Source organism: Eschrichtius robustus, chromosome 3 (genome assembly GCF_028021215.1).
Source record: "Eschrichtius robustus isolate mEscRob2 chromosome 3, mEscRob2.pri, whole genome shotgun sequence".
Classification (NCBI taxonomy): Eukaryota; Metazoa; Chordata; class Mammalia; order Artiodactyla; family Eschrichtiidae; genus Eschrichtius; species Eschrichtius robustus.
The window spans coordinates 100,310,093-100,332,409 of NC_090826.1; the positions used below are offsets into that span (position 1 = coordinate 100,310,093).

Below are 22,317 nucleotides of genomic sequence, written 5' to 3' on the forward strand. Positions count from 1 at the left end.
AGCATTACATTTCCTCTGTGGCAGTTTTGAAGTAATAGACTGAGAACAACAGGACTATTGAATCAGAGGTATACAAATGAAGCCTGTAGGAGATAAATGTTCAAACATCATATACCTTTTAGTCACTTTTCGTCTTTGCTTTTGAAATACTTTTCTCCCTCTTTATTTTACTGTTTCTAATTGAAATCTTTGTTCAACAGCCACAATACCAAGACAACCACCTGGTTGGATCCTCGTCTTTGTAAGAAAGCCAAAGCCCCTGAAGACTGTGAAGATGGAGGTAGAGATTCAGAAACCTTTTATACCATACTTATTCTCTTTATCCCTTCTTGCTCTTCTTGCTTAGATAATAAGTTTTCCAAAATCCTAAACAAACCATAATGTGCATAAGCACATAAGGAGTGGGTGGATATCATAATCAGCTGATTGTGGTCATTATGTCATTGCATCTAATTTTGTGAGAGTCTTTATTTCTCTTTTTTTGAGAAGTATACAATTAAATCCTTTTAAAAAAAAACCTTAATAAAAATGAATTTGCCATTTTTTTAACTTTGTTTTAAAACAAATGTTTAAAATTCGAAATAAATAGTTTAATAAGTTAGGTGCATTCTCAACCACAGGGTAGCCTTATCATGCCTGCTAATCTCAAAAATATATTTAATTTAGTATCACTAGGATAGATATGCCAGTATTTATAATCCTTTGCCATTTACAGCAGCAACAGAAACTCAGTGAAAGTCTTTAATATACCTCTCACCCAGACACAATTTTTACTGCTTGGTAGAAAAATTATCTCTCTGCGAATTATTAGATAATAATGCTTGTCTGTCTTGTATGTTACAGGTTCTACTTAATGGTATAGTCTTACAAATAAGTATAGAATTTACCCCAACCAAAATGTTTGCTGTGCCTTCTTGAATATAGAGTGTAGATGAATAAAATTTGCATTGATTTTGTATGACTCATCAGAAATTATTTACCTTGGTTTTAAAAAAAAAAATTGAATGGATTAGAATGAAAGTCAGATAGTCCTCCTATAGATTGAATTCCAGTCTATGAAAAAAATTTAAGCAGAATTGATACATATTTTGTTCAGCATGATAGAATTTTTCTAGGAATAAACAATTGGAAAATGAAATATTTAAAATTTATTTGTAATGATATTAAGAAAAAGATACCTTGGAACAAATCTACTGAAAGATGTGCAAGTCCTCTACACTAAAAACTACAAAACATCACTGAAATAAATTAATGAAGACCTAAAATAATTGAAGAGATATACTGTGCTCATTGATATACTATGTAGGTAGGATAACACATATTGTTAATGATGTTCATTCTCCCTAAATTGATATCTAGATTCAATACAATCCCAATCAAAATTCTAAAAGTCTGTTTTTAAGAAACTGACAAACTGATTCTAAAATATACATGCAAATACTGTACAAAGACTCTGGTTAGCCAAACAGACTTTAAAAAGGACAAAGATAAAGGACTTAGGCTACCAGATTTGAAGACGTACTATAAAGCTGCAGTAATCAAGAGTGTCGTCTATCCATAGGCTAGAAAATGGATCAGTGGAACAGCATAAGAGAATCCAGAAATAGATGCACACATATGTGATCACTTAATTTGCAGACAAGGTGCCAAGTCAGTTCAGTGAGGGGAGGAAAATCTCTAACAAATGGTGCTGGAACAATTGGATATTCATAAAGAGAAATGAACTTCAACTATATCCTTACTCCATGTACAAAAAATAATTTGAGATGGCTCAAAGCTAGAACCCTAAAGCTTTTGGAAGAAAATTTAGGAGAATATCTTCATGATTTTGAGATTAGCAAAGATGGAGAAAAACAGTAACCTTTGTATATTGCTGTGCAGAATGTAAAATAGTACAACTGCTTTGAAAAGCAGTTTGGCAGTTTCTTAAAAGGTTAAATATAAATTTACCATATCACCTAGCACTTCCATTCCTAGATATCTACCCGAGAGGAATGAAAACATATGTCCACACAAACACTTGAATGTAAATATTCGTAGTAGCGCTATTCATAATAGCTAAAAAGTGGAAACAACTCAGATGTCCATCAAACAATGAATGGATAAATAAAATGTGGTGTAATCATACAATGGAATATTGTTCAGCAATAAAAAGAAATGAAATACTATACATACTACAATACGAATGAACCTCAAAAAATGTTATGCCAAGTGAAAGAAACTAGACACAGAAGATCAAGTATTGCATGATTTCATTCATATGAAATGTCCAGAATAGGCAAATCTATAGAGCCAAAGTAGATTAGTGGTTGCCCAGTGCTAAGGAAGGGAATAGAGATTAACTGTAAACAGCACAAGGGATCTTATTGAGGTGATGGAAATTTCCCAGAACTGGATTGTGGTGATGGTTGCACAACTCAGTAAATTATTAAAAATCAATGAATTGTACATTTTTTCAAGCAGAACAATTTTATGTGATATGTAAATTATACCTCAATAAAGTTGCTTTTTAAAATGGCCAAAGAGGACTTCCCTGGTGGTGCAGTGGTTAAGAATCCACCTGCCAATGCAGGGGACACGGGTTTGAGCCCTGGTCCGGGAAGATCCCACACGCCGCGGAGCAACTGAGCCCAGCCACCACAACTACTGAGCCTGCGCTCTAGAGCCCGTGAGCCACAACTACTGAGCCCACATTGCCACAACTACTGAAGCCTGCGCGCCTAGAGCCTGTGCTCCTCAACAAGAGAAGCCACTGCCATGAGAAGCCCATGCACCACAATGAAGAGTAGAGCCCGCTCACCACAACTAGAGAAAGCCCACGCACAGCAACGAAGACCCCATGCAGCCAAAAATAAATAACTAAAAATAAAATAAAATGGCCAAAGAACTTGAACAGACATTTCACAAAAGAAGATAAAGAATAGCCAATTAAGAACATGAAAAGGTGTGTACATCAACTATACCTCAATTTTTTTAAAAGCATAAAAAGGTGCTTATCATTAATCGTCTCTACAGTGAGATGTCATTCACACCCCCTAAAAGGGCTAAAGTCAAATACACTGACAATACCAAAGATCGGTGAGATTGTAGAGCAACTGGATCTTTTACTTGTTGGTGGGGATATAAAATTATGTGAACACTCTGGAGAAATGTTGGCAGTTTCCTATGAGGTGTTATGTCAAGAGAAATGAAAACACATGTTCCCCAGAAGACTTTACCTGAATGATCATGACAGCCTTATTCATAATAGCTCCAACCTGGAAACATCCCAGATATTCATCAACAGGAGAATGGATAAACATTCTCCTGTTGTGGTATATTCATGCAATGAAATACTACTCATCAATAAAAAGAAAAAGCTGTTGATAACACTCAACAACATGGATGAGCCTCAGAAACATGTTGTATGAAAGAAGCCAGACACAAAAGAATGGATACTTAATTATCCATTATTTAAAGCCTAAAACCAGGAAAACTCATCTATGCTGATAGAAGTCAGAAAATGATGGGGGTGGAGGGGAGAATGGTGAATTGAAATAATTCTCTGGAATGATGGATATATTCTCCACCTTGTTTGGGGTGACGGTTATATAGGCACATGCAATTGCCAAAACTCATTTTTTATACTTGAACAAGCACTTAAATCAATATTTTAATCATTGAATGAGCACCTAAGATCTGTGTATTTTGTTGAATGTAAATTATACCTCGAAATAATTTTTAAACTAATTTCTTATACTTCCCTTGTCTATAAGGCTCTTCATAGTAAGTTTCTTATGGTGAAGTCACCCATTGTGAAGGTAAACTAGAATATGTAATACTATAGAATTGGACTTTTTAAAGATTGTGAATGTGGTATTAGTCTTCTCGGGCATGTCTCTTTTGCTGGGCTCCATTCCTTTTCCTCCCGACTAATTGTTTCAGTTCAATTCTCTGCCTTTTCCTGTTTCCCTTGTAGAATGTATTTATTTTCATAGCCTTAACTATCAATTTACTGTAGCTAGGCTCCTTATCTAAACCTCTAGTATTGTCCTCTGTTCTGAATGCTATTTCTGTATTTCCCATTACATTTGAGACTTTCCTTTTGATTGCCCTACTAGCACTTCAGATAAACATACTTAAAACTGAATTTAGCATCTTTCCCCCATAGTCACCCCATTCCTCTTTCTGTCATAGGTACCACCCTCATAATCATCTGGGCCAAAATCCTTTGAGTCACTTTTGCTTCTTCCTCTCTGTTTGCTCTATTCCCTATATAGTTTCCAATCCCTGCTCTTTCTTTTTTCTATATTTTGCCAATATATTATTATGAAAATTTTCCAACATAGAAAAACTGGAAGAATTTTTCAGTGAATACATGTATTATAATGAACATTTTGCTCTATTTGCTTTTTCACATAGCTACCTATGCCTCTATCTATTCATGCTTTTTTTTTGTATCTTCCTCTCCCTTCCTCTGACTACCACACGCTTGGATTTTTCTTGGTCTTTTTTTCCTACAGTTCTCCTCCAGTATATCTTTTATGCCAGTGGTCTGTAAAATGGTGGTGTTCCAACTATCTGTTCGGGTACAGGAAAAAAATGTCAGAACTTTTCATAATGTTTCTATTGGGAAAAAATAAATTAACCTTCTCTACTATTTTATATACAGATTGGTAATGGCATTCTACCTCATTCTGTATGTCAGATTATCATGTACACTCCCCAGAGTGTCTTGAGGGAAGAACATGGGTGGCACCCTTGCTCTTGCCAAGAGCCCTGTAAAGTTTTGCAGTTACCTGTACCCAGTTGAGTGGATTTATAGACTATGTTACATGGTTTTTAACCCACACAAAATTAAAATGTGGCTTAAAAGGATTTCTACAAAGACACTGCTGATTGAAGATAATACAAATATGCAAGCCCAAGCTAATAGTGAGAAAATGGCAGAGCTGACACTTCTCATACACCTCATGTGAGCTTTTTTAAACCACATTGAGGTAAACTAGGGATAATTGTTTAGTCTTCATCTCTTTATTTTTTATTTATTTATTTTGGCTGTGCCCCGCGTCATGTGGGATCTTAGTTCCCCAACCAGGGATGGAACCCGTGCCCACTGCATTGGAAGCATGGAGTCTTAACCAGTGGACCACCAGGGAAGTCTCCCATCTCCTTTTTAAACTTCTATTTTGTGTATGTTTTATTATGTAAATACATGTTAGTAGAGTAGTATGTATATGTTTATGAATATATATATATATAAATCTCTTGGAAGTACATTGTCAGATTTTTTACTGATAAGGCTACATGATCAAAAAACTTCATACCTCTCCCTTGCTCAGGTTAATGGCCATTATAGTTAATGGCTCCCTACTGTCAGCAGAATAAAGTCGAGACTCCATGGGGAAGTATTGAAGATTTTTTGTAATTGAACTGTATTCTATATTTCTCTCTCAAAGTATTATCATGCCATAAGTATGACACATTTTTATCTTTGCCTTTGCCACAGGCCCATTTCTTCTGCCAGGAACCAGCCTTTTCCCCTGTGTCCACCTGGCTCGTACCTACTTATCCTTTTAAGCTCAGATGTAAAGTATAATTTTTTGTAGCCTCCTCTGTCATTCTCTTCCAGGTCAGGATTAGGTGTTCTCTCCTCTGTGCGCAACAGTACCACATGCATATTTCTGTTGTAGCACTTACTACTACATTGCCTAGTAGGCACTACTAGGTGCCTACACTCTTTAGGAGCAAGAATTTTGTCTTACCTATATATCCCTTCAGTAGAGACTTAAATGTTTGGATGTAAGAAAGGAAGGAGGAAAAGAAAGAAAGGAAAAGAAGGAAAGAAGCTACTCTATGCTCCAGATTATTTTGGTCATCCTTCTTGAAAATAATATTTAATTTCTTTAAGGTTCTGAGGGAAGCAATAAATAATAATTTTGTCTTGGGACTTTCCTGGTGGTCCAGTGGTTAGGACTCCGCGCTTCCAATGCAGAGGGCGAGGGTTCAATCCCTTGTTGGGGAACTAGTAACCCACATGCCTCATGGCCAAAAAAAAAAAAGTTAAAAAAAAAAAAGAATTCTGTCTTCATTCACTAGTGAGGAGTCAATAGAGAGAAAATAGGAGAGCTGACACTTCTCATACACCTCATGTATGAGACACAGGACGCAGGAAACAGAGATGAGGTTAGAATACCATCTGCTGAGTGAACATAGCTTTAGCTCTGCACCTCTATTGGGCTTACTAATATTTTACCCCTACAGGAGGCAGACTTAAGCACTCAATCTCTGGTCTCTGTGTTCAGCTGTTTGACCCCTCCCACAAGGCAGACATGGTGAAAAGACCAGATTGCACCCTCTCTGCAGGCAGGCTAGCATCCAGAACAGCAAGAGAACCCAAGAGGCTCTGAGCCAAGCACGTAGAATTCATTCTCTAAATCTCACCAGTCAGATCAGACATTCTTTCTTCCTTGGAGAACAAAGTAAAAGGGCTCAGAGAAACTGGAAATGTTTCTCTGGATGAGTGTGATCCACTAATGCTCTTTACATTATGGGTGACCATATGTCTTGGTTGGCCAAGGACTAATCCAGCTTATTCCTGCTGTCCCAGCATAATTAATAACAGTGTCCCCTTTTACTCTCAGAAGTGTAGGATACATTATATGGTCATCTTAATTATATCTTTCTTAAGAGAGAGCAACCAGAATTGCACTCAGTATTCTAAGGATGTTCAAAACATTTTAATCTAAGAGTTACCCTCCCACCCCCAGTACTGGGTGTGCCTTTCTAACATCACCTGTACTTCCCTGTGGGGACCCCAAAATTTGGAACCTTCAACCTATTTGTTTTATGCTTGGCCAACCATTATCACTTTTGCTGTATATTTTGTCTCCTCCCTCAGTAGGGGAGAAATAGCCCCACAATAGGCTATTTCCAGACTAGACTGTATCTGACTTACATTGGTAATTTCCACAATACTTTGCACAGAGTAGATGTTCAAAAAGGGATAGTAATAACAATATTTTAAATGTCAGTTTTTATAGTTTAAGATATTGTTTGCATTCTGCTGAACATTGAAGATCTTCTAGAAAAACCTCACAGTTTCTAAAACTTGCCCTTTTCTCCCCAGTCTTGTGATATTCAGAACCTGTGTTTTTATACCATATCTGATGGTTTAATCGATGTACATATTTATCTTCCACTTAAAATAATTGTTATAGTTAAATTTAGTTAAATTGTTTTATCTTAAAAATTCAACATCAGGAATCCATTTTACTCTCTCAACCCACTCCTCTTCTCTTAAGATGAAAGAAAGATTAAATTTTTTACTAAAGACATTTTTACTAAAGTGTATTGAATGTCGATATCATTTTTAGAATTTAGAGAATGGTAAAAGAAAATTATCAACTGAATAGAGCTCCACAATGAGAAAACAATTGTAATTCATATATTTAAATAAGAAAAATCCTATTTGGAGAAGAGGAAAGAAATTTATGGGCTTTAGAAACAATCAACTGCTTGATATGCCAGAAATAGTTTTGCCTCTTGAGTCAGCTTTTGGGGGGGATGCTTTAGCTTCTAACACAGAAAAATACGGTTAGCTCTTTCCTATCTCAAAAGTAAATAAACACGTTTTCTCTTGACCCTACTTCTCCACAGTTCTCACACTATGTTTTTCACAACCGAGTTTCCAAAAAAAAGAAAAAGAAAAAAGGCTCTCTTCTTAAGGGCTCCACCTTTTATTTTACTCTTTAATATTACAATATGCTGAATTTTGCCCCTTACCTTTCTAGTTGAACTGGTTTTCTTAAGGTTACCAATAACCTCCGGCCTGATTGCCAAACGTAGTGGACTCTTTTTAGCCCTTATCTTGAGTCCTGACAGCCTTATAAAGCATTTGTTAGCGTTGACCATGCTCCCCTCTTGTCTTCTTTGACATCATTCCCCCTGACTATTCTTACTGTCTCTGCTCCTTAAATTGTTAATGCCCCTAAGCTTCTATTCTCCATCTTTTTCTGTTCACAATTTATCTAGGTAATCTTGTCCACTGCCATGGCTTTAACTACAATGTCTCCCAAATCCTTTCCTTCCTACATTTCTCATTTGAGGACCAGGTTCATATTTCCAAGAGATTGTTGGATATCTCTATAAGGATGTTGCATAGCCCCTCAAATGTAACACCTCCCAAACTGAGTTAAATATTCTCTATACCTGAGCTTCCTGCCATCACCAAATGACATTACATCCTCCCAGTTCCGTGAGCCTAAAACTGGCTGTCATCCTCAACTTTATCCTCACCCTATCTTCTTCATTGCAGTTGAGTACCAAGTTCTATCAATTCTGACTTTAAAAAACCTGCCATCTCTTAAGTGTCCAATGGTGCTAGGCACTTTTCCTATATTATCTGTCTCCTAAATGCCTCTAAATCCAAATTAATACCTCTTTCCTCTTCCCACAGCTATTTTCATCATTGGTATCCAGTAAATATTTGATAATATATCATCTTCATGCCTGAAGAGCCATTAACCTTGGGATCATCTTGGCCTCCTCCCCTCTTTTCCTCCCTCAGTCTTCGTGTTAGTCATTGAGTTCTGTTGCTTTGACTTCCTTGTCTCTATTATCCATTCTTTCTCTGTATTCCCACTACCAGTGTCTTAGCTCCAACCTTCATAATTTCTTACCTAAGCTATTAATGACTTTCTTGTTTGTCTGCTTTTATTCTCACTCCACTCCATCTATTTCATCCGTTATTACTGCTGCCCATAATCTTTCCTAAATATAAATGTAATCATGTCTCAGTCCAGCTTAGTCAGTTTCATCATCATCAAAATAAAGACCAAACTTCTTAACCCAGCACTCCAGAAATGTGTTTTCGTGCTTGCTTATAAGACAAGCCCCCTTGCATACATCCTTCACTCTAGCCCTATCACATTATTTGTAATTACTGAAAATGCCAGCCATTCTTAGTACCTCAGTGCTCTTTGATCTATGAAATGGCCTCCCTCTCCCCAATCCCAACTCATTCTTTAAGACTGCTCAAACATCACCCTCTTTTAGAAGGCTTTTCTGATAGCTGCTTTACCAAGCAATTGGTGTCATTCCTCTGCTCTCCCCAAAAGCTTGCGTTTACCTTCATTATCTCATTTCTCTCTTCTGTCTTCATTTCTAGACTATGAACTCCTTGATGTCAAGAACTATACTGTTTCTAATTTTTATTTTTGCATAAAGAAGAAGGAGAGAGGAGGAAGAGAAGGAAGGGAGGGGAAAAAGGGAAGGAAAAGGGGAAGAAATTCAGTAAATGAATTGACTCACTGGATAGTGTATAGAATTGCTAGGTATTTTAGTCTTGCTTTTATTACCTTTAAGTGGGCAAGTAATAACCACTTCTTTTTTTTATTTTATTTTATTTATTTATTTATTTATTTTTGGCTGTGTTGGGTCTTCGCTGCTGTGCGCGGGCTTTCTCCAGTTGTGGCGAGCGGGGGCCACTCTTCATCGTGGTGCGCGGGCCTCTCACCGTCGCGGCCTCTCGTTGCGGAGCACAAGCTCCAGACGCGCAGGCTCAGTAGCTGTGGCTCACGGGCCCAGTTGCTCCGCGGCATGTGGGATCTTCCCAGACCAGGGCCAGAAACCGTGTCCCCTGCATTGGCAGGCGTATTCTCAATCACTAAGCCACCAGGGAAGCCCAATAACCACTTCTTTATCTGCATGAATCTGCCCTGCAAAAACCTAGCTAATGTTATCACGTATGAGGGTTTAAAGTGATTGCTGAAAGTAATCTGGAAGATAAATTACCAATTTGTTTACTCTCCTAAAGAAAGGGCTATACTTTATCTGTTAGTTGCTAATTTCTTTAAGTACTAGCTAAAATGCTGACTCAACTTCCACGTCAACAATGAAATATATTAATTTTGATGTTTTATTTTTATTAGGCATTAATACATCCTTTTTAGTGAATTTTTCAGATAGCAAATGGAAAGTTTCAACTATCTCTATAGTTGCTTCAATTCTCCAAAATTCTCACAGACAAAGCATAAATCCAGGGCTTCCCTGGTGGCGCAGTGGTTAAGAACCCGCCTGCCAATGCAGGGGGCACGGGCTTGAGCCCTGGTCCGGGAAGTTCCCACATGTGACAGAGCAACTAAGCCCGTGCACCACAACTACTGAGCCTGCACTCTAGAGCCCGTGAGCCACAACTACTGAAGCCCGTGCACCTAGAGCCCATGCTCTGCAACAAGAGAAGCCACCACAATGAGAAGCCCGCGCACCGCAGCGAAGAGTAGCCCCCGCTTACCGCGACTAGAGAAAGCCCGCACGCAGCAACAGACCCAATGCAGCCAAAAATAAATAAATAAAAATAAATAAATTTTTTTTAAAAAGCATAAATCCAGTTGTGGTGCAGTTGCAGAAGTCATCCTTACACAGCACAATTGAGTTCCCATGTTATTTCAAGAAAATTTCTATTAAAGAAAAATAGCTCTCTCATGAAAGATCCTCAATGATAATGCTTTGGTAATATTATTATAGAGCATTTTTTTACAGATATAATCCAACAGATACAATCCATGTTATGTGCATGTAACAGTTGCTTAGTGTCGACTTAAAGGAAAACATACATGAGAGTTATGAGCTTAAGTGTTGTTCAGGGTCTTACTGAGCCCCATAGCCCAGGAGACAGCGACTCAGGAGCTCTGAGAACTGCTCCAAGAGGTAGGAGAGGAGCCAGGATATACATGAGTTTTTAGCGGGGAAATTCACGCAGTCAAGCGTACATCTTAGCAAAAGATGACCGCTAATCACAAAGAACAGACATCTCAAGCTAATGGTCTTAGTACTTTCTATGTATGGGAAGATGCAAGGATCTGGGATCATTGAAATTCTTCCTGCGATATGCATCTAATTACCCAGGGGCCCATTTGTCCAAAGCACGGTGTGCCTCATCCTGTTTTGTTTTATTTTCATCCTGAATTCCTTTCAGGATGCACTGTCCTGGGTGACTGCAGTGGGTTGCATCTTAACCCCTTGAAGAACTGGATGATGAGCAATGCTCTTTGTCCTTTTTTTCTTCACATGGGTCATAAAATATTGTACCTACTTAATTGATGATTGTTTGCTTCCTAGCTGTGGAGGCTCAAAGTGAACTGAAGTGTATCCCAGTTCTTTTCAGTTGTTTCGATCTGTTTCATATAGTAGTTACTTTTCAACTATTCTCATCTTTTCCACCTCAGAAATTTCAACCAGGTCCTTCAAAGGAAAACCACAAAAACTCACCAAGCTTCAAAACCACTAATTAATATATATATATAGGCAGAAAAAATATGCTGGAGAAAAGGGGTAGAGGTGATTCAGAGCCTTTCATCAAGAGGCTAGTCATTTATTCTCTCCTTTTGTTTTGAATGTGGAATAATACTGTTTATTAGAGCATAACAGTTTGTATTGTTTATCAGGTTCATTATAATGGAATTTTTACTTACAAAGTCGATATACTACAGGTTAATGATATAAAATGAATAAGTACTTTGTTATTTTCTAAGCCTGTTTGCTGTCTAGCATATGTCATTTGTATGTGTGTGCACATGTGTACATGTTTTTTCAGCATAGCAGAAAAAGTCTAAAAGAAATTGAAAATAAAAGTGTGGTCAGGGTGGTCATCATAGTGTACAACTATAGATTTTTTAAAAATTCCTTCTTGCTGGGCTCCTATGTATAATTGATAGCAATAAAAACCACCTGGTAGGAACACTCCTGCCAACTTAATCCATGTCTGACTAATAAAATGATTCTTCAGCAGCCTTACCTTGGAAAACAGAGTGGGAGGGAAAGGGGATTCTTTCTTGACAGGGCCAGTTTATGTTGCAAAGACCAGATTTTTTTTTAACTATCAGAAATTCAACCACTTTCAGTTTTTCTGGTTATATTTTATTGGTCATTTTACTTGCAATAACACATAATAACCCTATGTAAGGTATTTCTTTGTAACCATACATAAATATAGATTCTACACAAAGCACTGTGTAGTTAAATAAATTTTCCTTCAGATACTTAGATCAAGCTCTTGCAAGGGACAGTAGGTATTTTCTTAGATTTTAAGCAAATCTAGATTGCCCACCTGAAATGGCAAAAATCCAAGGCTGGACTTTCCTGTGGGGAGAAGTGGGTCAGAATGTGATAACAGAAATAATTGACAAATCCTTTGTCTAATAGTGAAAAATTTAACACGCAGCTGCTGCTTGTATTGAACAAGGTGTGTCTCACCTCATTGTTATCAGGCTTTTTAAATGAAAGAAGTATACCAGGTGATTTCTTAAATAATTAGCATTTTATGGCTTGTGATTGGAATAAACACCTTTGAGTTTAATGTCATCTTTTCTTCTGTGCTTCTGATTACTTGCCGAGGTACTCACTAGCTATTGAAGAAACCACTCAAACTGTGTTTGTTCTTTGAAAGTGAGCCCTCAGCTTTCCGTCTCCCAAATATTAGTGTAATGAAATAAAAGACACAAATTCATTCTGTAAATTCTTTTCTTGTTGGTTTTGAAACTGGCATTTCACTCAATTCTGTTTTTTTTTTATTTGCAGAACTTCCTTATGGCTGGGAGAAAATTGAAGACCCTCAGTATGGGACCTACTATGTTGAGTAAGTTTGTTACCTCAGTTAATGTTCTCCCAAATGTTTTCCTTTCATTACACAACTTTAGGGAGTGAATGGAATACTTTATGCTTCTGCAGTCCAGCTTTCAGGTTTTGCCACTAGGGGAATGAGAAGGTAGGGACAGTGGGCATTTGCTTCACTGACTGGGCTCCCTAGAAGCTGGCTTTGAAGTAAGTATAGAGAGACAGGGGGAAGTTGCCCAGATGAGTAATGGCTAGAGATGTTGTCAGTACTACTGTGGCCTCTAAAGAGAGAAGTAGTAGATAGAAGACTGAAATAAGGTGAACTATTAAGGTCACTTTCAACACTATACTTGCATGGTTCTGAAAGCAATGAAAGGACTTTAAGGGCATTGTATCATAATGATCCAAACCTTTGAAGTATATAATTAAAACTGTTCTCTCTTTCAAGGAGTTAATTAAGGAAAACTTAGTATTCTTTTTGGGGGTGAAAGTTGCTTCTCACACAGCTGTTATGGTTAAATTTAACATAAATCTCTGTTGGCGTAGAGGATCAAACACCTGCCTATGTTAGCCAGAGAAATTAGGATAACATCAACATCTAATTTTTCTTTCCCTTTTCTTCACTTATCTAATTGCTACATTATTATGATCGTTGGGATTGCTTTCTCTCCAGATGGTATGGATAGAATTTTGACCTCAGGCATCTAGTACCAGGCAAATAATTGCATCAGAGAGGTTACTATTTACCTGGGAACTAGGAGTCTGCACCAACTGCCAAGGTAGTAAAGGCAAAATATTATTACCTGGAAAAACAGCGAACATGAGAATCTTCTAGTTTTGTGATTGCTAATTAATTTTTCATCACTTGTTGGCACAAAGCAGTGCCACTTCCCTAACGCAAGTAACTCTGAGTCCTGTTACAACGCTAGTCTTTATCTTAGTGTGTAGGTTGTTACTTGAGTCACTGTGGTTAGAGGGATTTTTGGAATGATTTCTTAAAATCTAACTTGTACCCTAAGAAAATGAGTCATTTTGACCCTTGGATATGTAACTTAACAGTGTCAATATTTTGGTTCCATTGAAAGGTTATGTTAATTTTATTTCCATTGTGTTATTTCATATCTTTCTAATACTGTGATGTGAAAAGTTCACAGCAGTTCTTTTGTTATTTTTTTTCTAAAGCATATTTAATTAGAAGAAAAAAACCAACCATTTTTCTAGTCAAAGAAATATTTGAAGGCTAGCTGAAAAGGAATTGTGGGATTTTTCCCAAGAGTTAGTCTACTTAAATTGGGCTTCAATCAGTTATTGCCATTAACACTACTGAACATTTCTGAGATAATAATTCTCATTCTCTTAATATCCATTCCAAGTGAATTTGAGTACACGGTCAAGAGGTGAAAGATATTTGCCTGTTATAAAATCTTGGGCTAAATGATCTGGTTCTCGTTAAGCAAGGATATACTAATATTGAAGCAACTTTAGGGCAAATCCTGAAGTGACCTGCTCTCAGCTGTCATGGAGGTATGTGAAATAGCCTGATTAGAAGCAACAGCAGTGGCAGCAATGTGATTTTGTATGATTGCTCCCAGACGAGCTCATTTTACAGGAGGGTAACTTATTAGATTAAGAACGAGCAGGCTGTACTCAAGATGCACATTAGTATGGAGTCAGCTGAGCTCTGGAGTGTGGCTTGATTCCCAGATTAGTTAGGCTTTGAATCTCTGACTATAGTAATCTGCAGTGAGTTTACTGATGGAGATAAAAAGCTGTTAACTTGAATGGCTACTCTTTGGCTCTCTTAGTTTGTCAAACCAGATGGCACAATGATTGCTCTTGGTAGGAGCCTTATAGTAGTAACACCAACTGCAATGGCAGGTTTTTTTTTGGTAAGTATTTATTTTAGAAGATGAGATTCTGAAATGGATTAATTTATTTTTGAAAATAAAATTGTTCCCAAAATTTAATGGCAGGCCTTCCATAAGAATGCTTATATATTTAGAAATGTTGTCTTAACGTATTGCTTTAACTGTCTTGATGCAGTCAGGTGACAAAGTCAAAATATGTCTGCTTTTAATATCTTAACCCTTCGCGAAGGATAATGATTTTGTTTGTTGAGGTGAATTCTTAAAATTCTTATATACAAAATTTTAATACAGGTGAAATTTCAAATTATTTATTACATATTTAATTAAGCTTGTTTGCTACCCTTGTTTAATTTTTCTGATAATCTGTCATATTCTCCTCTCTTACTTCCATAAGCTGGTTTTATAGAAGACAAAATTTGTTATCTTAATAATATTATGGGTATAAGTAACTAAATGAAAAGGAGAGTGTTTTTACTGTTTTGTTTTTTGGGTGACATTTTAATCTAGATAGTCTAAGGTGACAGATGCAATTACTCCCTTCACTAAAATCTTACATTATTTGTCAAAGAATTTTCAGGAAAGGGACTACTCATTCGCATACTTCTACTCTCTTCTCCCACACATAACAAAGAGTATACTACTACTTTTTATGTTCTAATACCTGGGTGGCAAAGTGAGTCATTCTAGCTGATGACGTTAAAGTGAGCCAGGATTCTTTCCCAACAGGTTTATTCTTTTCTAAGTGTCAGTTTCTAGTTTTATTTTTTCAAGACTATGTAAATTACCAGTACCTAATAAATAACTTTTAAAATGGTACCTAACTTAACACCAAAGTCTTCATTTTCACAGAGGGGTAAACAGTAACTCAGTTGATAAGGTCCCCCCTCATAGTAAGAAGCAGAAGCATACCTGAGTTTTTGTGAAATCAGAACCCAAAGGATGTCAAGTAGAACTTGCCCTATTTAGAGCTCTGAAACTAAATACCTACATCTGTTGCAGGGTTAATAATGCACTAGAAGCCTAAAAGGCATAGAGAAGCATACTCAGAAGCTAGCATATCTTGCTGTAGGGTTGTTTTTTGTCCCTGCTGCCCCCTCCTCCATCACCATTAATGTTCACAAATGGTAAAGAAAATATCCAAGTCATATGACTATTTACATATAGATTTTGTAATAGCCTATCTAAAGACAATCATAATCTGAAATTCTCATGATTTGTTGTTTAATTGTTGGTATTTACTAATGTCACTTCTCGTTAAAATGGATTCTACTAGAAAATACATTTCATTTGGCTAAAATATATTTGTACTATAGAAATACTAGAATATAATTCCCCCTTGCTTCTGTATTAGACCTGTTTGTGGTCTTAAACATCTTTTGTACAATAGTTGCATTCTTAACCAAGTTACACTTAACTGACTTGCCAGAATAACCTATGCTCAGTTCCCTCTGTAAAACATACTCTTACCCATAGTATATTGAATACTGTCGGCTAATGGCCTACCTCTAGTCTCCCCATGCTTTTCTGCTTTCCCCCACAGACTTGTATGCTTTCAAGAGTCAGTTGTGATTGCGCCTAAATCATAAAAAACAGTTAAACTTATGTTATAATTATGTAACTAATTATTATATAATTTTGAAGAAATTTAACTGTGAGAGTTGTTCTGTGATAACAGTTTGATAAAAGCAAGTCACTTGCTTAGTTGCTGCTAAATTGATGTGGGTGAGTCAGTTGGAAAAATAATAGTAAAATTCTAGAAGGCTTCTACACTCAGATTTCTTCAAATGTGTCTTTACAGCTGCTTCACTTTAGAGAACCTTAAAACCCTCCTACCATTAACTGCCTTTAAAAAAAATTAACTGATTAATTACCAACAGTTCTGATTATATCATATATGAGGGCTTCTACTGTAGTTTTGAAAACTGTTATTAGCTATATTAGAAATGTTTATAAGGAAGCTATAGTGAATACTTCAGCAGCTTTGACTTCTAGGCATCTTCTGTGGGCCCTTCTTTAGTTGCCAGAAGGCTCTTCCTCTGTGACCTGTCAGCATATCTGGGTTCCATAGCGTAAAGGTACATATTTATCCCTTAACCTATGATAGTCTATTTAAAACTATGTAATTCTTTCATATTAAACTGAAATGCATATTTTTCTACATTTTACAGTCACCTTAACCAGAAAACCCAGTTTGAAAATCCAGTGGAGGAAGCCAAAAGGAAAAAGCAGTTAGGACAGGCTGATACTGGGTCTTCAAAACCAGGTAGAACTTTTACCTCTATCTTCTCTTCTAAGAATAACTTGTGAAACTTATATGCTGAAATAATAAAAGTGAGTTTGAACTTTTTACTGTTGGGGCTTTGAAATTCAACAGAGAATATCTAATTTCTGTCACTGTAAAGGTATGAATAATCTTAATAAAACATCTGGACAGTTTGAGAATACTGAGATTTTTCTCATGCTGCTTATATAGAAAGTATGAAATTGTTGGCAAAAGGGACTGAATAGCTTTGTTATGGGTGCAAGGTTTTAATTTGAAGATTGGATTGTTTCCTAGTGTTTAAGGTCAAGCCAGTATTAGATCTCTAATTCATTATGTGCTTCTCTCAAGTTAATTGCTTAGATCTAACGTCAGTAACCATTCAGGATTCTTCATTAACTGATACGAACAAATACTAAGTAAATCCACTATATTATTGCCTACATCACTGATTCTCAAGTGGGATGGTAGGGTATTAGAAATATCAGGATCATTTGGGGAACATTTTAAAAATACAAAGGTCCTGAGATTTTGATGAGCCTAGCCATGTGTATTTTGAAAAAGATGCCCAGAAATTTCTTACATCCAACTTATCCCTCCTCATCTCCTCCCGCTTCTCTCTCTGTCATTAATAAGGTCTATATGGTCATATCATAATAATCTATTAGATTCTTCACTTCTGTTGCCAGTGAGAGAAACAGTTTTTTCTTATAACTACTCTTCCAAAACATAGTCTCTTCCCTTAAGATTTGCATTTGATTTAACAAATATTTTTAGTTTAACAAATATTTTAGAGCACCTACTATATGCCCAGTGCTTTGCTAGGTACATGGTATTAAAAAAATGATTAAGACTCAGATAGGTCTTGCCCTCAAGAGTTCACAGTCTAAAATAGGAAACTAATAGTTACACTATATGGTGATAGGTGTCATCCTGTATTAGTAGTTGAATGAGCAGGGGACAGAGTAGGTTTGAATCCCAGCTGTGTAACCTTGGTTGCGTTTTTAAATTCTTTGTTTTCTCATCTACAAAACAGGAATAATAGTAGTACCTACCTGTTAAGGTGGTTCTGAGTATGCAAATTAATACATGTAAAGTGCTTACAATACATGTAAAGTGCTTACAAATACATGTCTGGCACATGGTGACCAATAAACAATAGCTTTCATTGCTATTAATAGAGATGTACAAGGTACAGTGGTGGCATAAAGGAGGGAGTGCACAACTTTGCTTTGGTGGAGGAAATCAAGGGGGCAGGGGAACCTTCAGGCAGAGGACATATGTGAACTGGGTCTTGAAGTGCCAGGAAAAGTTAAGTCAGGCAGATCAAAATTTTAGAGGAGCAACAAGGCATACCAGCTAGAAGGAACAGAATATATAAAATCACAGAAGCATGAAAGGGTGGTCCAGGGGTCAGAGAACAGTTACAAATGGCCAGCGCGTAGGGTATTTTAGGGTAGTAACAAGAGATGAGGTTGTAAGGATAGGCAGCCATGAGAAGGAACGAGTTTCAAAGAGAAGCTGAGTATTTGTGTCACATGGTGCTGAAAAGTCGAGAAAGATGAAAATTGAAAAGTGTTTTACATTGGACTTAAAAATGTGGAGGTCATTTGTCACTCTAGCAAGAGCAAGGGAAGAGTGAAATAAAACTGCAGTAGAATAAAGAGGAAATGGGAGGTGTAGAAGTGAAGACAGTGGGTTTAGCCAACTATTTTGCTAGCTTTGAGTGTGAAAGGGGTAGCCAGAGGACATTAACTGCAGAGGAACATGAGTCCCCATTTTACACATAAACAGACTTCAGGAAAGATTAAGCCTCTTGCTTACAATCACAGTGAGTGTCAAGTCTGGATTTGAACCTAGTTTTACTGACTTTAAATTCAGAGTTCTTTGTATTATAACATGTAGTTCCTGAATGCCCATGTCTTCCATGGCCCATAGCAAAGATCTTGTCTCCTTTACTAAGCTCTAAGCTCCTCGAGGGCAGGACCCATGTGTTTTATTACTTTAGATAACCAGACACTCTCCTATGAGAGAGTAATGACTCAGCATCTGTCTTTCAGGAGCCCACAAGTTAGCCAGGGAAACAGACACATAATTTTAGTATAGTATGATATTACAGATATAAACAGTAGTGTTGGAACAAAGGAGAGAGAAATTAAATCTCACTGCGAGAGGAAAGGAAAGGCTTCCTAGAAGTGATGGAAGTTATTCTAGTCCTTGAAGAATAATGGTTACCATTTATTGAGATAGAGTCTAGTGCTAAATTGGATGCTTTATATTACATCATCTCATTTAAGTCTCAAAATATTGCTGCAAGGTTAATATTATTTTCCCCGTCCAGATGCCTTGATGGCATCAAGTTACAGTTGTCTGATGCTTCCATCCCAGGGATATACTTGCCGCAGGGACAGAAGTACTCAAGTTCGTGAGCCTCCTTCCTTAGGCAGCCTGTATGGGTTTGTGTTTATCTACATTTATTGAGCACTTACTGTTTGTCAAGCACTGTTTCTTATGCTTTCTGTGCATTACCTAGTTTAATCCCTGTAACACCCCCATGAATTAGGTACTATTACCCCACCTTTTATAGATGAGGCAACCGAGACTTAAAAAGTTTGAATTATATTCCAAGATTACTCAACTAAATCACAAAGCTTGGATTTAAAATCAGGATTGTTAGACTCAATGATAGTTTCTTTGTGCCTTTCTTATTCTCACTTTTCTGTATCTAAATTCTGATAAGACCTACTTCTGACCAATTTCTAATTGGCTTTGGCTGTTTTATTACTACTTTCCCAAATTAGGTGTTAACCAAAACTTTCCCTCCCACTTTAATGTTTGCACATATTGGAGCTCATATATTATATGCTGATTTTCTGTTGTAGCCCTCAGATGCCAGTCTTATTCTGATATTCACGGGGACTAGAGCATGGGATAGCTGACCAGAAATATTTGAATATTTGACATAAAAATGAGAAAGGTACATTTCATCAAAGATATTTTCCTCAAGTACCTGCACACAGTACTTAAATGATCTTATCTACGATCTGATAGGCCACACTAGGGGGCAGTCATAATCAGCTTACATAACTAAATAGGCTTTGAGCATGTCAAATAATTTTTTTAAGTAATATTTTGCTCAGAGATCAGCTGCTAGTTTGAATGTCAGAGGCTCATCAAGAGCCAGCAATGCACTGAGGTATTGCCACAAGTAGCCTGACTGGCCAAACTCAGAGGCCTCACAAAATAGTGTTCACTGTGGTGAATACACTCCTATCTGGAGTCTAGTCCTCTCCTTTGAGAAGCCCAAAATAGCCGATTCTTTTTTTAAATGTCAAGTGCTTGTATTTGTAAGAGATCAGCAAATCTGGGAAGAACATAATGAATAGAGTACACCCACTCCTATCCCAAACCTGCCTTTGTCAGTATTTCCAGGGCAGCCCTACCTCTTGCAGGAGCCATATGCATACTGCACAATCTATACAACCATACAGAGCAGCCCCAAGGATTGCTCTTTTCTAATTGCCAATAAGTTTAATGCATGCCTCTTAGAACACTTTGCTAAGAGCGGCAGCAGCAGATACACACAGATTAACTCTGCGCTTGATATTAGTGCTAAGTGTGGTCTAAATATGAAACAAGTCACCCTTGTTAATTTGAGTCATTAGGGAAATGAGCATCAAAACCACAGTGTAAGACCATTCCACGCCTACTAGAATGGCTGTAACCAAAAAAGCAGACAGTAACAAGTGTTGGCAAGGATGTGGAGAAGTTGGAACCCTCATACATTGATGGTGGAAATGTAAAATGGTACAGCCACTTTGGAAAAGTTTGGCAGTCCTTCAGAATGTTAAACATAGTTATGATATGTTTATGGTAACTGCTGCATTTCCATTCTCAGTATGTAACTAAGAGGAATGAAAGTATTTGCCCACACAAAACCTTGTACATGAGTGTTCATAGCAACATTATTTATAATATCCAAAAAGTATAAATAATCCAAATATCCATCAACTGATACATGGATAAATAAAATGTGTTATATCTGCACAGTGGAATATTATTTGGCAATAAAAAGGAATAAAGTACTAACACATGCTACAACACAGGTGAACCTCAAAAAAATTATGCGAAGTGAAATAAAGCATTCAAAAGACCACATATTATATGATTCCATTTATATTAAAAGTCCAGATTGGGCAAATCTATAGACAGAAGGTAGACTAGTGGTTGCCTAAGACTAGGATGTGAGGGCAGGTTGGGGAGAAATGGGGAGTGACTGCTAACGGACACAGAGATTTCTTTGGTGTGTGTGTTTGGGGGGAGAGAAAAATGTGCTAAAATTAGACTGTGGTGATGGTTGCACGTCATTGACTTGTATAATTCTGTCATTATTGGATTATATCTCAATAAAGCTGTTAAAAAAGAGATTTGTGAGAGAAGTTTAAACCGTATTTTAAAAAGATAACTTAAACAATGCTTTATAAATTATGAATCTGTACAATTTGATCCCCACGGTTTTCATAAGTGCCCTAATGGCAGCCAGGTGGAAGAGAGGAGCGAAAGTTTCTGGGGAAGAGAAGAGAGGTATTACTTGCAAATATGGATCACTTTTAGTTCTAGGATCATCTGGGGAAACCTCTTAAAAGAGGCTTTTCAGAGGAGCTGTGCTTTTTGTCTTCCTAAAGTTTCCACTAAATATGAGTAAAAGGGAAAGACGCATGGAGCTGTATACTGATAGTGCAGGGATTTGCTCCTCTCATCAGATATAAATTAAAGGTTGCAGAAAGCCTGAGTCATAAATTATAAAAAGTTCTCGATGTGTTCTCTTTTATAAGTTTGTGACAGTTGCCTTCATCTTCCTAGTATAGTGTTTTCTGCATAGACCTCAGTAGCTGCTTATTCAAATGAAATATACATCTGAATGAGTGCTGAAGGCTTTCAGGAATTTAATAATAAATGTTACCCTTCAGGAGTGTCATTTTGACTTCTAAATAAAGGACTCTTTGGGATAAGAAAAAGTAAGTACAAACAAGGCAGTGAGGAGGGGATAAAGTAGATGTTTTTACCTTTCAAATGACATAGAAGAGTCCTATAAAAGATAAATGATTCATTAGCTAAGGGTTTTTTTTCAGTGATTTAGTTTATGAATTTAAATTCCAACTGTTCTATAACATTAGATTCTCTCTTATTTTTTTCCTGTTATGTTATGGTTTGTTATATTTAAGTTATATAGACTATCTTGGAGATGAGCTTCAAGGGCTATATTCATTGTAATTATTCTTGTTTCTCATTTTTACGCAGATATGGAAAAATCACACTTTACTCGAGATCCATCCCAGCTTAAAGGCATCCTTGTTCGAGCATCATTGAAAAAAAGCACAATGGGATTTGGTTTTACCATTATTGGTGGAGATAGGCCTGATGAGTTCCTACAAGTGAAAAATGTGCTGAAAGATGGTCCTGCAGCTCAGGATGGGAAAATTGCACCAGGTAACAGATTTTTCAAAAATACTTAAAGAGGGACTTCCCTGGCTGTCCAGTGGTTAAGACTGCACGCTTCCACTGCAGGGGGCACGGGTTCGATCCCTGATTGGG

General features: G+C 37.0%; 1 protein-coding gene across 5 annotated transcripts in view; it reads left to right on the forward strand.

Moving 5' to 3' along the window:
- Nucleotides 1-22,317, forward strand: part of MAGI3 (membrane associated guanylate kinase, WW and PDZ domain containing 3) — a 255,466-nt gene that overhangs the window by 186,152 nt on the left and 46,997 nt on the right. For all 5 annotated transcript variants that reach the window (XM_068540536.1, XM_068540537.1, XM_068540538.1 and 2 more), the window contains exons 6-9: nt 201-280; nt 12,559-12,616; nt 16,631-16,725; nt 22,024-22,212. In XM_068540536.1, coding sequence (XP_068396637.1) covers nt 201-280; nt 12,559-12,616; nt 16,631-16,725; nt 22,024-22,212 — 422 coding nt within the window. The remainder of the gene's footprint in view (nt 1-200; nt 281-12,558; nt 12,617-16,630; nt 16,726-22,023; nt 22,213-22,317) is intronic.